Genomic DNA, 18,568 nt, shown 5'->3' with positions numbered 1-18,568 from the left:
AATGAGCCCCTGAGTCAGCAGCATGAGTGCATAAGAGGGCCATGACCTCTTCCCCCTTGTCCCAGACTCAAAGTGCTGGGACGCAGAAAGGACCACAAATAGCTGTACCTTGTTTGAACATTAGGGTATTAATCCAGCTGGGTAGCCATTATTGGTTTCAAAACAGTATTTAGAGCCATCCTAGTAGCTCAGAATGGTATTTTTGAAGATAGCTCAGTTGACTAAAATTGTCCTGTGTTGGTTTTGTCTTCTCCTCCTCCCCCAGGAATGAGATGGAAAGGCACTTCGTGGAGCTACTTCAGTTTAATATTAATGTTCCTTTCAGTGTGTATGCCAAATACTACTTTGACCTTCGCTCCTTAGCAGATGACAACAACCTGAATGTTCTATTCACTCCTCTTAGCAAAGAAAGAGCACAGAACTTAGAGGTAAGGCTGTGAAATCACTAACTGGGGTTTTCTGTCAGCCACCGAAGCCACACCTGTAGCTAAATTATATTAAGCAGTGATTAGGAAAATGGAAAGCTGTTAACAGTTTGAAGAGCTTATTGACCCGTTGGCATCATATTTCCTGTGTCTTTTATGGTTTATACAGGGATCCCACATTATAAAAAAAAAAAATTGTCTCTTCTGTAACCATAATACAGAATACTTTCAATCATATTTAATCTGTTCTTAATGGTTTTCCATTTGAACCTCTACACTTACATATAACCATACATGAATAATTTCTTAAAATTGTATCCCTAATCAGATGTACCTACATAATCTACTTACCACTCTTAACTGTCTTTTTTTTTTTTTATATAATTGATGTTTTGGACTATTTCTACTGTCTTGATATTTTTAATAAATAAATAAATGTATTTATTTATTTATGGCTGCATTGGGTCTTCGCTGCTGCACGCGGGCTTTCTCTAGCTGCGGCGGGCGGGGGCTGCTCTTCATTGCGGTGCGCAGGCTTCTCATTGCAGTGGCTGCCCTTGTTGCAGAGCACGGGCTCTAGAGCGCAGGGTCAGTAGTTGTGGCGCACAGGCCTAGTTGCTCCTCGGCATGTGGGATCTTCCCGGACCAGGGCTCAAACCCGTGTCCCCTGCATTGGCAGGCGGATTCTTAACCACTGCGCCACCAGGGAATTCCCTCTTAACTGTTTTTTACTCAGCTTGCAGTTCGTGTGTGTGTGTGTGTGTGTGTGTGTGTGTGTGTGTGTGTGTATGTGTATCACAGTTCAGTCCCATGAGTTTATTAGACAAAGCATCCGTGGCTAACCTGAGAGACCTATACTTGGAAGGTATAATGTGGATTCAGATACTGGATGTAGAAAGTACATGAGTTTTTAATATAAATGGTAACGTACATGGAACAACGTAATACTTATGGCTTATGATTTTTGGTGGGTATACAGCAAAATTCACAACTGAAATGAACACATTTAAAATTGATACTTTCTGTGGTACCTTGGTGGTACTTTAGAATAAGATGTTTTTCTACCATAATTTATGTGCAAGTGAAATAGCACCTTTCAGCGCTTGTCATTAGACCTCTCCTACCTTCAGCACATACCTACCTGATTAAAATTTTCTTAGAGTATGTAATAACTAATGAAAACTGAAGAGAAGTTGAATAGCTGAGTAAACACTGATTTTGCCCAAGTGTATGTCCATTACGTTTAAGGATCACGTGTGTAGGTAACAGATGATATTGCTATTAGGAGCCTATCATTAGCAACCCAATTTTTAAGTAACTCTAAGTTATTAGGGCAAGTTACCCCTTGCCCCAGCAATCTAATCATAGCCCTTAAAGGTTATTAACTTAGGGAACTGTCAGTTAGTGTAGATATCAGCTATCCAAAGTAGCAGTAACTATGAACTATCTAAACGAATGGAGATGTGTGGCTTATCAATGATGCTTTTTTTGTTTTTTTAAGGTCCGAACATTTTTTTTCCCCCCTAATTATACCTATGTTCTACCTGATTGACTTTCCTAGGCCATTTCCAGATTGTGTGACGACAAATACAAAGACGTGTGTAGAGCTGCTATGAGAAGGTCTTTCAGCGCTGATCATTTCATTGGTATTCGGCGCTCCAATGCCATCCTCTCTTAAGGGAGAAGTGAGGGGTTGTAACATCATAAACCCCTCGAAACAAAGACTGGAGAAATATCACCTCTCCTGCTCAGAAACCAGCAAAGTTAGTATTTTCACCTTAAAGAAAGACATTGAATTCAAGAGACTCATGGACAAGCGAAGATTATGCTCATAGGAAAGAACGGGACCTCGTCAATGTAACACGCTCTTCTGTCCTTTTTATTGTAAACAGAGTTACAAAAACCACTCCAAAGCTAAAAGCTCCCAATCCACGCACAGATATCTGCTCCCAATCCACGCACAGATATCTGATAGCTGTGAGCTATGTGACGTTTTTTAATTAATAGTTTAAATTTTTAGACTTTAAAGACACTAGCTATATAACTTCTATGTTTTTCTTACCTCACTGTCCCATACTGCTGCATATTCCTTTAGAATCAGTGCAGTATTACCATCAAAAAATGGGACTCCAAAAAAAAAAAAAGTAAAAAAACAAAAAAAGAAAAAAAAACAAAAAACAAAAAAAAAACAAGAAAAAAAAAAGAAAAAAAAAAACAAAAAAAAAACAAAAAAAAACATGGGACTCCTAACAACTCATAAAGCCAAACTTCGGAACAGACTGTTGTAGCATCGTTAGGTTTTGCAGGGTTCTTCCTCCCTACTATATCATTGAAGCTGCTAGTCATTATTGGCAATCAATTTAAACCAAAAAGCTGCTGAATAACACATGTCATCCAAATTCTTTGCAGGCAGTACTTATTAGCATATTAGCATGTTTGCGATCATAAACAGAGAAAGTAGGTTATTTCCTTCTATTGGGTCCGTGCTGCATTTCTTGTTAACTATAATGGTGCTTCTGATTTTGTGATGATTTTCCTCTTTGTTATATACTTGTGTTAAAGGATATTTTCATAATTCCAGCCAACATGGTGGTCCAGTAATTAACAAGCCGGTGATGAAATAGAAGGTGTCCCAAAAGTCTTAGAACAATTTTAAGCTTTAATATAGTGTGCTTGGATACTCCAGAACAGTGTCGCAGAAGTATAAATGCTAGACTGGCAAAACATCACTTGAAACTTTAATCGAATTTCTTCTAAACTCATTTACTTTTGTACATTTTAAACATTAAGCTTTTATTTTTTTATTTTTTATTTTTTTAAATGAATTAATTTATTTAATGGCGTGTTGGGTCGTTTCTGTGTGAGGGCTTTCTCTAGTTGTGGGAAGCGGGGGCCACTCTTCATCACGGTGCGCGGGCCTCTCACTGTCGCAGGCTCTCTTGTTGGGGACACAGGTTCGAGCCCTGGCTTGGGAAGGCCCGTGAGCCACAATTACTGAGCCTGCGCGTCTGGAGCCTGTGCTCCGCAACAAGAGAGGCTGCGATAATGAGAGGCCCACGCACCGCGATGAAGAGTGGCCCCCACTTGCCACAACTAGAGAAAGCCCTCGCACAGAAACGAAGACCCAACACAGCCATAAATAAATAAATACATAAATTTTAAAAAATAAAAAATAAAACAATAAACGCTTAACGTTTAAAATTTACAAAACTAAATGAGTTTAGAAGAAATTCGATTAAACTTTCAAATGATGTTTCGTAAGTTTGTGGCATTTATACTTCTACAAGTATCAAACCTTAAAATTGCACTAAGACTTGAGGGGATACCTCCCCTCCTCTTTTTAAAATAGTCCTTTGCAAGGCTGGGGTGCTTACCTGCTTGATCACCTAAGTTTCTTTTTTTTTGATTTGGTAAAGGAATTATGAACAACAGTGTTAGTTCACATGTAATAAATTGAAAAGAACTGGACCCTAGTAGTAGTGACAGGAGAGTAAGTGATACGAAACAGCTTTTCTATCCTGTGTGTTAACCTGGCTGTAGGTGTCTCACTTCAAGTTCTATGTAAGAGGAAACATATAAACCTTAGGAACCCTTACCTCAGGCTTTAAAAGGCAGGGAGGTCCAGTAATCAGTCTTTTTGGAGATTGGTAACGATGTCACCTAAACTTGAAATATTAAAAAAAAAAAAAAAAAAGTGTTCTCAGCTATGTGAAATCTTTCTCCTCCTACCTTCTCAAATGTAATCCTAGGAATTTTGCCTGTAAACAAAGCATTTCTGGGCCAGAAGTACTTTCTCTCTTTATAGCAAGGCTTCACATTATACTGAGTGCTGCAGGTTCCATCATTTTTAAGGGACAGAGACATAAATGATAAATTATGGTATATAAAATACTACAATCTACCACCTCAAAAAATATTGTTTATGGAGTTTGGAGCTTGGAAATTCAAGTACTGATTGCAGTTTTATTTTGAAAAGAATGCTACAACTTATGTGGTTTTTCTTCCTCATGTTTATATTAAAAGAAAAGCTAATAAACTCTGTTTTAATTAAAATATATGGCTACTGTGTTTGTAACACTTCTCACTGTTCACATAACTTTACAACTCTGCCTAACTCAAATGTTTTCAGTCAGCTCTGATAGTCGGGCCTTAAAGCATTTTCCAACTAACCATTCATAAGTTGTTTTGACCCCTGCCTTTAGTTAAGATGTAGACATTTATTTCTTCAGCTTACGCTCTTTTCAACCTGAAGATAATCTAGTCCACTTAAAATCACTGGCTACAGTGCTCAGTGGCATAATGCATTAGATGGCATTTTTGAATTGTTTGTTATGGTGCCAAGATGGAAATGCACATTGAAAGATAAAAGTAGGTAAATCCACAGAGAAAGGAATTACAGGAATACTGTAGAATCAGAACTTGTTGTTTGAGGGTTTCAAGCAATTGAACAGGAAAGAAAATGGAAGAACAGGAAGCAGTAGAATTGTGGTTGCTGTTAAGAGGGTGACTTTTAAACAAGCCACGTAATTTGACTTTAACATGCTATTTCACTTAACATTCAGTTGGAAATATACCAGATCTCTAAAGTTTCTTTTAGACCCTAGCCACTGCACTTGAGCAATATTCCATCAGTCCTGATAGTATTGCCGTAGTATTTCCTCCACCTTAGTTACCTTCCTAAGGTCACATCTTTAACTTTGTTCTTGTTAAGTTGCTGATGAGGAGAAATGATCTGATTTAGTACAGAAGGAAAAAAAAAATCTATCACAAGTCACTGTTTATATCAATAGTTTGCACCGCGTAGTAATATGCCAGTTACTAAGCAGAAATGCTGACATATCTCGAGTGGTCGAATGTTTGAAAAGAAAAAATTGGGGGTAGGAACATTGGGCATGACTGTAGCTTCAAGAACAAGTTGGTAGAATAAGGGGAATCGCTAAAAATTGCTTTTCCCCTTCAGCTTTAATTCTAGAGGCAATACAGCCATTTTAATAAATGGGAAATTGAGGCAACTTAAGGTAAAAATTTAAACATCACAAAGTAGGTTCTCCAACAAATATGGGGCATGGAAACTAGTTATTAATAGGGTGGCAACTATGGCATTTTTTTCCAGATTTTTATACCGAGGAAGGGTTTGTTCCCTAAAGTAGTAAGACTATAAAAGAATATCTGACTACCTGAACTCAAATTTTATTTTTTCGCTTTTTAAGAAAAATTATTTTTCTCTATTGGAATACTGACATCTGTGCAATTTTAACTCTGGCATACCGTGAACTGAACTTTATTCTTTACAAGGAAAAGACAAAAGTTTGAAATGTATGTTTGAACCAAATTAGATTGCCATTTTTGTATGTTAAATTCATGTGGTTGACCCTAAGACAACTTCTTAGGGCCCAGTGTTTCTGGTTAAGAGAAATTTTTTCCATCCTGTATCAGATTCCATCATGACCCTATTCTTTCACATTTACTCCTAATGTACCCTGTATGCCCATTCTTGAAATTCAACAGCACTAAATCCTAGTTTTACAACAGGTCAAATTTCATTTCTTAGTTTTCCCATTCTATAAAATATACCATTCCTTGATTTTTGAAAAATGCTGAAGCCAGTATTTACTGGAAAACAATTCACTCTGTATTCAGGTTATGCAATGTTTTTGGAAATGTTTACCTATAGCGTGTAGGTTAGCTAAAATCTTTCATCACCCAAGACTTCTCTCTAACCACATGTAAAATGACTACGACTGTTCCCTCACCCAGAAGCCGCATTCTTGAGTATAGAGCTATTTGGTAAAGCACTTGACAGCTGGTAGGGGCTCTCCCAGGGGTAAGTGCTAATTTCTATGCAGAATCTGTAGATTACACCCAGCATCTATCAAGTTAAGGATTAGATCACCTAAAATCTTAACTGTTAGCCACTCACCAGCCTGGCCAGCCTGACACCGTGCCAGCAAGAATACAAAAGATCTAGGAGCCCTTCAGAGACACCTGGTCCCTTGTACACAGGTGCAATCTGTTTGGCTTCTGAGGCAATTTCCACTAGTCCGTTTTAAATGGGTTTGGCAGATGAGATAACATGTACTTCATGTGAAAGAAATGTTATGAATACCAGTTTATGGTTTAGGATCGCTAACATGCAGAAAGAACCAGGAAAGTGAAGTAGTATAGAAATTAAGAGAAATCCAGAGTCAAATGAAAAGAGGTGAATGTTCTTTAAAAAAAAAAAAAAAAAAAAAAGGAACAGGTTAGGTGATTACTTAACTGCTGTGAGGGCAGCTAAATAATTTGAATGTGATTAGAGAAAGTCAGTGACAGCCTCAGAACCTAAGGTCCTCAAGAATATGTCGATCTCTACTTCAAGACCTCAAATTACTCTGCTAGCTTTTTCTTACAACATCTATTCCTTCATCTTACCGTTCTCAATTCTACTGACCTTTACTTCTAGCTCCCCAGATGGTGGCCCTTTATCTCCTCACTGTGGGAACCGACTCTTCCAAACGCAGGGCATCAGTGTTTTGTCCACCTCCCACTGCCCTCTCTCAACAAGGTCATCTCAGCTTCACCCTTTGACTCTCTGCTCGTGTCCAATGTGGCAGTGCTTGATGTTGGTTACTACTATGAGCCATTTCTAAAACACTATCACCAGGTTCCAGGAAATACAGGATTTCTATGGCTCACGGGCTAACTGGCCCCTTGTAATCCCCTTTAATCAACTACTTGAGCCCTCCTGTGTTCCCACAAAGTAGTTGTTCCCAATTTGCTGCACTCACTCCCCTGATCTGCCCACAACCCTAGATGTATCTCCTCAGGCTAGGCAGCAACCCCACCTTCCAAACTCCAAAACTCATTTCATCTGGCATTAGAAATAGATGCCTCACTTCTTAAGGTAACCCCTCTCATCTAAGGGAGAGGAGTCCATCCCAACTCTTCAAATCAAATTTCTATATCCAACAGCCCCACCACCAGGATGGTGGTGAGGATGGGGCAATTTGACCTTCCTCAGCCCTTGACATGTCCTAGTGTTTCTCAAGATGTGGTCTCCAGACCACCTGCCTCTCATGGGCTGAAAGTCCCTGTAAGAAATGAAATGTGGAATCCTAGAACAGATAAAGAACATCAGTGGAAAAATCTGGTGAAATCCAAATGAAGTCTGGAGTTAACAGTAGTGCGTTAATGTTGACTTCTTAGTTTAACAAATGTGCTATGATAATATGTTAATATTAGGGCAAAACGGATATATCTTTGCAACTTTTCTGTAAACCTAAAATAATTCTAAAAGTTTACTAAAACAGAACAAAAAGACCTAATTCTTGGATCCCAAATTAATCTCAATTCCTGGAGCTGAAGCCTGGGAATCTACATTTCTAACAGGAACCCCAAATGATTCTTATGCAGACACAAATTTGAAAACTAGTCTTTCAATTCCCTTTCCATTCCATGCCTGAATGGCTGCTTCCTCCTTGTTTTACTTACCTTAACCTGATTTCATCTTTTAGATCCTCTCAACCCTAAAATATAAGTACTATCATTATCCCCCTTTCACAGATGAGAAAGTACTAAGATGCAGTACACAAACGAAGTACTAAGAGCTTAAGTAATTTGTTCAGGATCAACAGCCCATGAATGATGGAGCTGGGAGTTGAATCCCTAATCAGTCTAGCTCCCAAATCTATGCACAGAACCATTCTACTTCCTCTCATTCTGTTGCACGTAAGAGCTCTGTAACTAAATCACTAAGAGAAGCATTATTACCTATTTCTCCAACTTCCTAAGTCCAACAGTGCCCCCCTTTTCCACTGGGGGGAATGAACAATGAGAAAGCATTGGGAAGATGTGCCAACTAGAGACCTGGACGGGTAAGGCACAGTGGCTCTTGCACCAGGATCCAGCTCAACTGCTGTATTTTCTGTTCTCCCAAATGCCCTAACATGTACCAATCTAATAATGCTCATAGTACTCACTTTGATGCTAAATTAATTATCTCAGGTTTACTAAGCATCTGTCCAGATTGTCAGGGAAGTGCCAACTCTAAATCAATTGACAGTTGGCCCTCCGTATCCACAGGTTCTGCATCAGTGGATTCAACCAACCATGGACTGAAAATACTTAGGGAAAAAAATTTCAGAAAGTTACAGAAAGCAAAACTTGAATTTGCTGCACACCACCAACCATTTGCATTATATTTACAACTACTTACTTAGGATTTGTATTTGGTGTTATAAGTAATCTAGACATGACTTAAAGTATAAAGGAGGGTGCGGGGGAAGATGGGAGGATTGTACGTAGGTTATATGTAAATACTGCACCGTTTTCTATAAGGGACTTGAGCATCCATGGATTTTGGTATGGGGTGGCACGGGGGGGAGGGAGACTACTGGAACCAATGACCCACAAATACAGAGGGAGAACCATATATCCTCTTATCTTATCTGGGTTCCCTTCGTGAAGAATAGATTAGAATTGCCAAAGCCAACCTCCTAACGAGTCAAAGCAAGGAATTTATGTCTCCTCATCCCTCGGGGCCTGGACAATCTCATGCCTACTTAACGTCAGACCTCCCAGCCAGGACTCTGCAAGGGAGGCTCGGCTCTGGGACAGGCAGGTCCCCTCTTGCACTGGGAAGGCTGGAACATCACTGATTCGAGCTGGGGAAGAAAGCCGAAGACGGGCAGCTCTGAGGAACTGCTGAAAGCAGCGAGCCCCTCTTTCTGCACTTCCTAATCTGTGTATTTTCTTTGAAAGATGCCAAGAATGACACAGCTGCATCCTCTTAAGACATTTATGTCCATGGAAATGAGGGGGCTTTCAATGTTTAATTATGGAACAGGCTACAGACACATCTAAATAAGGGGAAATGAGTCTTCTAAAAAAGACCTTCTTTAAAAGGTTGTACAAATGCAAAAATTGTGTTCTTCAGACACAGGAAGGCTGGGGTCTGAGTCAGACAGGCAGCCGTGAGGGTGCCGTGTGGACCATCACTTCTCATTGGTGACTGGGAAGGAAGCAGGTCCCTGACTCTGCGAGGGGAGTCCGGGCACCAGTGCAACCAGCCGTGTGGACCTCCAGGGGCTACTGGACGTCGTAAATGACCCCTTGGCACATAGTTGCAGTACCACCTTCAAGCATTAGCAGGAGGAATGAACAACAAAATGTTTTATGGGGCACTTGAGAGAGTTGCCATTGCTCTGTGGAGTGTCAGTGGTCTTCTGCCCCCTGATTTCTCTCAGGGAAACACTGGGCTCTGTCACCACTGCCCTGGGCGGGAGAGGCCAGGCAACCTTCCACACACCGCACTCCTCACTCCTCACTAGGGGTCTGTCCAGGGGCAGCACACAGCCTGTGAGCATGCTGGACACAGGGAGGTAGGTCCTCTCACAATAAAGGCGCATGGATAACCTGATACATCTACCCCACTCAGAGCACAGAGTCCCAGAACACCAGGGTGCTTGCTCTGTGAGCTCCTTCCAGAGACTGAAGCTGCCACGTAACTCTGACATGTGCCTGCAGGGGACACTCCTCTGAGTTCCTCAGGGATGGGGGAAGGGCCCTATTGGCTGTCGACCCCAGTTAATGGCCTAGGTGGGTCAGAGACAGGTATGCAGCAAACATTCGATAAATTCAACACGTCGTAATGAAGGGGCTGAGTTATGCCAGGCAGCTGCTCAGGACTCCACATCATGAGGTTCCATGGTTGTTGGCTGACTGCCTGCTGGCCTGGCATTGTCCAGCAGCCACAGAGGCAGCAGCAGGATCCTTCTTCACTGGCTGGACGAACAGGGCTGCAGGTGTCCTGGATCCTGAGGGATGATCTCCGCCAGAATACCTCCTAAAGGAGGTCCAGATATCACAGTAGGAATTAATGAAACTTAAAATACCTGTGATTAGTATGTGCTAGAAATTGTAAAATAAAAATTTTAGAAGAGAATTGGAAGCTTGAAAAGACTATTGGAAATTCTAGAATTAAAAAATCAATAGCTGAAATCAGTAACTCAGTAAACTAACTAGAAGTGATAATTAGTGAAGTAGACAGTAAAGAGGTAATACTCAGAACAAAGCACAGAGAGAATGCAGGAGAGACTACATAAGAACAAAAAGCATAAGAGGTTGTGGAACAAAGTGCAAGCCCTGCTGTATTTGTAATCTGGGTTCTGGAAGGGCAGGAGGGATGGATGGAGAGAAGCAATCATTGAAAAGATGAAAATTCCTCCAAACTGATGAAAGACGTCAAGCCACAGATTCAAGAATCCCATAAACCCCAGTCAGAATAAGCATACAAGAATAAACAAAAAAAGAAGGCACATCAAAATAATATTCCAACACAGAAAGATAAAAAGACAAGCAGAAAATCTTAAAAACAGCCTAGGAAAGAAAAGACCTATTCCATTTTATAAAAGCAGAAACTGAGATGGATAGTTAACTTTTTAATAGAACAAAAGAAGCCAGAAGACTGGAAAGGCATCTTCTAAAACAATAAAAGCAAATAAATGTGGGAGCAAATTCTATAGGCAGTGGATACATATTTCTAAAATAAAGGATAATATAGAGAACATTTTAAAAAGGGAGGGGGCAGAATTGAAAGAGAATGTGAAAAGTTAGAAAAAAACTTGTCAATTGCCTGAGAGACACTGAATTCTGGTAAAAAGATGTTACTTCAAATTAAATGCTAGGAAGGGGGAAGTGGGAGAACCAACATTCAAAATAAAGAGGATTGGACAATGTTAAATAAAAGTACTGGGATAAAGCAAAACTATACAACAGAAATACAAACTTCTCTGTAAACCAAACAACATGTCTTAAGTGGGGAGAACAGAGAGAGACCATCTCAAAGCCTGGTGGACACATAAATACAACACAAAACAGATGACAAAACTGAGATTAAAATGCCAAGATCAGTAAATGTAAATGTGCTCAGTGCACTTAGTGAAAGATTTTACATTGACTAACAGAGCAAAATTCAGCACTAATTTGTATGTAAGAGACATTCCTAAATCAAAAGATTCAAAACGTAACAACTAAAAGGAAGGGTCGGAATAGAGCAGGCAGGTGTCCGTAGCAACTGGTTCCAATTTCCAGGTTTTCCACATCCCCGGAACCAGCTCATCATGGGCCCCTGGATATACCAGCACCTACCACAGGCGTGCCCCCTCAGGAGTCTGGGTCCCCGTTTCTAAGAGCCCCGACTTCTTCCCCTGTCTTCCCACTCCTCGGGGTGTATCTGTTTCCTGCAGTTACTGCCTCTGATAGCTCACTGTCTGCTTTTCTACTTGTCTAATACAACTTAACCAATTCCTTGTATTACATTTTCTCTCCTAAAATAAAAAAGAAAGCACAAGTCAGGAAAAAGTAAAGATCAAGGAAGAAATTAATGAATTACAACACAAAGAGCAGAATAAATCAGAAATACATCTTTGTGAAAAAATCAACAAAATAGGCAAAAATTATAAGCTAACTTAATCAAGACAATAGGAGAAAAACAAATGGATTAAATTAGAAATGACAAGAGAAAAATAACCACAGATCAGAAGAAAATTTTAAAGTGCAAGGTAACACTTTGTGCAACTTTATGCATATAAAATGTAAACACCAGAAGGAATTAAAAACTTCATTTTATAGATTTACAAATTTGACCATGGTAGAGTCATAAACTTGAAACCAATAGCCTTAGAAGAAATTGAGTTAATAAAGAATCCTCCTATAGAAAGCAAAATACCCAGGTAGTCTAACAGGCAAATTCCATTAAACTTTATAAATCTGATTATCCCAATGCTACCTAAATTATTTTGGAGCACAGGAAAAAAAGGGAAACTTCCAGATTATCTTTATTGAGAGTAAAACATTGATTCCAGAAACAAAGAATGAAACAAAATGACTACAAATCACTTTTATTTAGTAATAATGATGCAAAAAATTAAATATTTGCAAAAGAATGTACCAACACATTAAAAATATGATACTTCTTTTTTTTTTTTTTTTTTTTTAATTTTATTTATTTATTTATTTATTTATGGCTGTGTTGGGTCTTCGTTTCTGTGCGAGGGCTTTCTCCAGTTGTGGCAAGTGGGGGCCACTCTTCATCACGGTGCGCGGGCCTCTCACTATCACGGCCTCTCTTGTTGCGGAGCACTGGCTCCAGACGCGCAGGCTCAGTAGTTGTGGCTCACGGGCCTTGTTGCTCTGCGGCATGTGGGATCTTCCCAGACCAGGGCTCGAACCCGTGTCCCCTGCATTGGCAGGCAGATTCTCAACCACTGCGCCACCAGGGAAGCCCTATGATACTTCTTTAACATAACATTGAATACAGTGGTTCCCAAATTGCAGGGCTACATCCGAGGGTCCTGAGGTCCCTGAAACACTTTTAAGGGATTCCTGAAGCCAAACTATTTTCAAAATAATACTTGGATATGTTTTTTCTACTGTGTTGATATTGCCACTGATAGTGAAACAAAAACAAGTAAAAACCAACCACGCACAAAGCAGTGGTGGGTAGAATGGCAGATGCCTTAGTGCAAAGGTGGTAGCGGCCCCAAACTGCTTTGGCTGTAGGATGTCCTGTGGACCAGCTCCGGGTGAGGATGGCCCTGATGAAGCAATCGCCTTATTAAGTATACACCACAGACCTCGAGCACACAGTTTATGTGACACAAACAGAAGGGATGCGTCTTGCACAGTCTGGGATGTTGATGGGCAGGAAGGAAGAGGAGGAGAGTGGAGTCAGGGAACAGAAGGAAGAGAGACCCCAGAGCCCTGATGCGCACAGAGCAGGGACGGTGCTGGGTCGGAGCCGAGGGGTGTGAGCCCTGGCTCTGCCCTCAGGTACCATTTGGGAAACACGACAACAGAGCAACAGAGCAGGACAGAAACCGGCAGTGGCTCTCAGTTTTTACCAAAAGTGCTTTAAAAGCTATTTTTCATACTTCTTGTTACTCATTAACGTGTGTAATTTTATTTCTGGTATTGCTGAGCCAACACTATTTAGCACCATATTACGTTGCTAAATAATATCAATAAATACCCGATAAGTGGAGTGGCAACAGTACACAACCAAAATGACCAAATTCAAAATATTTGTATGGATTATAAAGCTTTAACTTTAGATGTTTGTGTTTTACACTTCCCTCTACTTCCTGAGGTCATAATTTTCACACAGGGAAGAGTTTTGTTTTTGTTTGATTTTGGTAACATATTGTCCTTAAAGGATGCTGGGATGCAGGCATGAAGCCCCATTGATGGGCTGGTCCTTTGGGGAGACACCCTGAACTCCAGCCAAACACCAGATTTTTATCAGAGGTGCTGTGCTGACAGCTGAGTGGAGGCGCTGCCAGTGTGTGCAGGGAGTCAGAGACGGAGAAGCCTGTGGCCCCCCTCCCCACTGTGTCCCCCCCTCCCCACTGTGTCCCTGAGATGGCCTCTGAGCAGGTGACTGTCCCGGAGAAAAGGCACTCCTTCCCTGACTGCAGGAAAGCAGAAGGAGCTGAGGGTGCTGAGATGTATACCATGCCTCTAGCAAACTTTCTTCCTACCTACAAATTAAAAAGAAAAATAAAGGATTAAATCATGTAAAGTTACCACGCTCAGGGAGATAGAGAATTTCAGAGAAGGGTGCCGACGGGAAAACATCATGTGTGTCTGTGCATCTGACCGTAATGCTGCCCACTCCTTGGAAGGGAGAATTCACTGGAAGACCAAATTCGTAGAGTTGATAAATGGAGATGTTCTGAGTTGGAGGACGTTTGCCCAGAAGTGCCCTAGGAGTCGGGTTTAGGGCCTCCAAATAGTCTTAATCGAGTTATTAATGATCTGAAAAAGGTGATAATCAGGCCGCTAATGTGATTTCAGCAGGGCTGACATTCAGAGGGGTCACTAACCTGTGAAGAGGAGGAGGATATAAATGGTTCAGGAAAGTATAATCATTCAACTGTGAAATTCCAAAAACCTGGTGAAAAAGAAAACAGGAGCTCATTTTAAAATAAATAGCTCTAGTCAGCTTACAAAATGAATTGCTCATTTATCTTAAAAACCTTGATCACCATCAGAGATTTAAGCATTCGTGTTTACAAGGGGAAAACAAACAAGCAAACAGACATGAGTAGCTTTATTTGTTTTCCCTCCTGACTCAGAAAAATGAATATTGTACTGGATTATCTTTTCTAAAAGTTAGTGATGTGGCACTAGACAGGCCACCCGGAGGTTTTCTAGACATCTGGGTGTGGACATTCCTGGGTGCCCAGCTCTTTGGGATCCAGGCCTCCCTAAGTGACAAACGGGGCCTCAATGGCCAGTGCTCTGGTGACCAAGCAGACGCCTGGGTTGAAGGTCTTCTATGCGTTCACGGAAATACTGTTGAGACTGAAGGTGGGACCCAGTTTGGCTGGATTTACCTGTGGTTCCAGTGTAATTATTACTTGGGCCCTATTTTAGTCTCAAGTTTTCCTAACTTGAGTGGAAATTGTATTGCTACCCCAAATTCAGACGTTACGGTTAAGAGCCCGGACCCTGGACCAACCCCTGGCCCGTCCACCTCCTCGGTGTGCAGCGAGAGCCAGTTATCTTAGCTCCATGTGCCTCTCCCACCTTTGTAAACTGGGAGAGACAGTGCCCTCCTGCCGGCTGTAGTGGGGACCACGCCGAACGCCTTCCGCCCGCGTCCCTGTGCAGTGAGTGCCGTGCAGAGGCTCTCAGCCCAGGAGCAAATGAGACCCGTGCCTGCTTTGTCTCTGCCAGGGGCGGGGCCCCCTCCCCCTGCTCCAGCCCATCCATGGAGATCTGTGGAGACTACTTGACCCGCTGAGCCCCCCAGGCCGCGGGTTCTGCCATGTGGACCCAAGGGAGCCTCCATCCCTTTGACGTGGAAATGACCAGGGTACCTGTGCCCCTCGGGGGATGCACACGCATCAAAAGGGAACCTCTCTCTCTCTCTTAGTTTGGTGACACAAACATGGAGGTGGTAACAGAGAAAAAGGTTTTTGTTAGAAGAGAACTGGGCCAGAGCAGAGCGAGATGACAGTCCCTGAATAGACTCTTTCCTTTCCAGCAAATAAAATAAGGCCGCTTAATTATTCTGTCACCAGTAACCAAAAGTACCTTGATGTTTACATCCTGCAGGACTGTTTTTTCCAGGTTAGTAGAGCAACACCTGTGGGGTAATACAGTCTCCTAAAAATTGTGTTTGTTGGACCGTTTGGAAGTGTCTGGGGAGAGAGAAGAAGATGGTCCAGCTTTCACATCGTCTGCTCGTCAAGCTGGACAAGCACAGGGTGATGAGAGCGGCCACATGAAGTGCAGAGCAGCGGGCAATGGCGGGCTGGGATCCCCAGACGCCCAGAGCGTCACTGCCAGAGAACCAGCAGAGCAGGTGCCACCTGGAGAGCCAGCAAGCTCCCCGGGGGTCCCTGGTTCTAAGGCTACAGGCACATAGGACACAATCTATTTCCCTTACGTTGCCACCGCCCACAGATCCATTGAAACAATTGTTGTGTTTTATTGTAAATGACTATAAACTTAATGTAAACACATCATTGTGCATCCCCAGGCACCAACATAAATAAACCCTATCGTGTATTTATGGGGTTTTCTCAAATCCTTCCATGTGCAAAAATTTCCATTTCCACAGCATAAACAATCCAAATGCAGGAGGAGCTAATCCCACACCATGAAAAGATGTTATAAATTTTTAAAAGTTGGACGTCTTTTAGTTGCTATCAAAGTAAAGCAAGATTGTAAAAAAACACTTCATCACTTCAAAACGAAGAGTAGTATTAGTTTCAAACAAAAACTCAATTTGCTTGGCCTCTCTATGAATCTCACAAAGTTAATTTGCCTCTTTTCACAAGAATGAATCTCACAATAAATCGTCAACCCTACTTACATGCCCATCTTGTCACTGAATGGCTGCTAGCAAAATAGCTACACAACCCTGCCGGTTATCAGGAATGTGCTTCCAGTTTTGGTTTATTTTGATTTGCATGTTGTAAGGGACACAGCAAAGGTTTGGTCCTTAAAGATCGTCAGTCCTCCCAGCAGTGCAGGAAGAGGCACTGGCTTCCGGAGAAGAAGTGGGACCCAAGCATCTCATCAGCAACCGAGCCCAACTCAGGCCTGGCCTTTCGCATCCCTCACCAGAGCTGCACGACTGAGCTGCTAGGGGTCTGGGGGCCCATGTATATCTGAGGGTAAAATGAAAATAAAATCTGTATTTCCTTGCTGGAGAGGATGTGGAGAAAAGCAAACCCTCCTACACTGTTGGTGGGAATGTAAATTGATGCAGCCACTATGGAGAACAGTATGGAAGTTCCTTAAAAAACTAAAAATAAAACTACCATATGACCCAGCAATCCCACTACTGGGCATATACCCTGAGAAAACCATAATTCAGAAAGAGACATGTACCAGAATGTTCACTGCAGCACTATTTACAATAGCCAGGACATGGAAGCAACCTAAGTGTCCATCGACAGATGAATGGATAAAGAAGATGTGGCACATATATACAATGGAATATTACTCAGCCATGAAAAGAAATGAAATCGAGTTATTTGTAGTGAGGTGGATGGACCTCTGTTGATGTTGGAGAGCTTCTTGAGCCCTGCACTGTGTGATGTTGGTGACAATGTCATCATGAACATGGTGCAGATAGCGCGGTCGTTTACATGGAGGAGACTGAGGCCGGAAGACTCTGCCCCGCTGCTTGGACACGCGCCTCCTCTGGACCCACGCCTGCTTCCATTGCCACCTCTGCCAGGAAATGGAGGCTCCCGGGGAAGTGGCTTTGACGAGGATCTGCCCTGCAGGAGCCTGGGTGCTCAGAGGCCACGTGCCGCCCTCCGTCCCCTCCCAGCGCTCTCGTGGGGCCAGGAGCAAACGCGAGACCTCACTGGTCCGTGTTCCAGGACCGGGCCTCATTTCAGAGCGAAATCCCTCAGCCTCCTAGGATGCTTGTGATGACGGTCCCCCTCCTCTACGTGGCCAGGCCAGCGGGTGGCCAGTGTCCACACCTGACCGTCGTGGGTGTGACGCTGGTGTCACAGCGAATAGTTGCATCGTTGTCACGGGGCCTGGGGGCTTTTGGTGTCGACTGAAAGGACAAGGGGGCTGTGCGGACTTCCAGCAGGTTTCTCAGCCAAGGGTGTCCTCCCCCTACAGATCTCAGGGGGGCTGGGGAGTAACCCGAGCTCGTAAACAACAGGAGCCCTGCCTGATCGCTAGAGACTAAATTCTGTGTTTGTTTCCTCTTCCCAGGAAGGGACATTTATCAGATGGTACTTGTGCCTGTTACTCCCTCACGCTTTCATCAGGGGAAGCAGCCTCAGCCTTCCAGAAGGAAGAGGACGGGGCGTTCTGGAGGCTGGGACGCCTCCCGCCCCTGGACCAGCAGCAGGTGAGCCGTCTGAGGCACCCAATTCCCTCAGCACCCTCACTTGCAGGTGGGCACAGGCGCCAGGATGGAGGAGGTCCTGAGTTCTCAGAGAGATGCAGGAGGCCCTGAGGTCCTCCCAGCCGTAAAGCTCACATTTCCATCCGCTACGGCAGAGTCACCTGTACTTAGGGTTTTCCAGTTGACCCGGGAGAGAAAGGTGAGTTCTAGGATTTAGACAAAAAATCCCACCACAAGACTTTCACAATTCACTTTGTTTATTTTTAAATTTCATTTGGTGACTTTACATGTTATCAGAAATCCTAAATAGCACAGGAAATAGAATTGTGTTCGCACAAAAGGACAGAGAACTGTGGAAATCGAGTTTTCCCAGCCCTCTAGAGTATTAATTAAATTTTGTTATTTACCAGCTAGATGCTGACTGTCGATTAGTGCTGACAGAGACTAATCGTGTTGTCAGAGGCCGTGGTAATTGTGTCCAGTAACAGGGTTACACCTTGAAGTCCCACAGGTAGACTCACGTGAACCTGTCTGCTCACCCCCAGCAGCTCATCCAGGGAGGAGAGGACCAGAGGGCAGCTGGGGTGTCAGTGCCGTCCTGCCTCTTTCTCTGTCCACCAGCACCAGATCTCAGAGTACAGCCAACAATCCCTCCACCATGGTCCCCAAGGGACTAAACGCTCTGCACCCTCGTGTGTCTAGGTTCCAGTTCTTTTTTTTTTTTTAATTAAAAAAATTTATTTACTTATTTATTTATTTTTGGCAGCGTTGGGTC

General features: G+C 42.6%; 1 protein-coding gene and 1 pseudogene across 2 annotated transcripts in view; both read left to right on the top strand.

Annotated features, from left to right (window-relative positions):
- Positions 1 to 2,883, top strand: part of LOC309663530 (cyclin-Y-like protein 1) — a gene marked incomplete at its 5' end in the record, with an annotated part of 62,982 nt that extends 60,099 nt beyond the window's left edge. The window contains 2 exons of the mRNA XM_082478878.1: positions 266 to 428; positions 1,987 to 2,883. Of these exons, the coding sequence (XP_082335004.1) occupies positions 266 to 428; positions 1,987 to 2,103 (280 nt within the window). The 3' untranslated portion in view covers positions 2,104 to 2,883. The remainder of the gene's footprint in view (positions 1 to 265; positions 429 to 1,986) is intronic.
- Positions 1 to 18,568, top strand: part of LOC309663529 (cyclin-Y-like protein 1 pseudogene) — a 295,819-nt pseudogene that overhangs the window by 31,633 nt on the left and 245,618 nt on the right. The gene's annotated exons all lie outside the window — the stretch shown is intronic.

Source organism: Balaenoptera physalus, assembly GCF_965194825.1.
Source record: "Balaenoptera physalus genome assembly, contig: SUPER_6_unloc_3, whole genome shotgun sequence".
NCBI lineage: Eukaryota > Metazoa > Chordata > Mammalia > Artiodactyla > Balaenopteridae > Balaenoptera > Balaenoptera physalus.
Note: the sequence above shows the minus strand (reverse complement) of the source record. Positions and strands in the feature narration are given on the sequence as shown.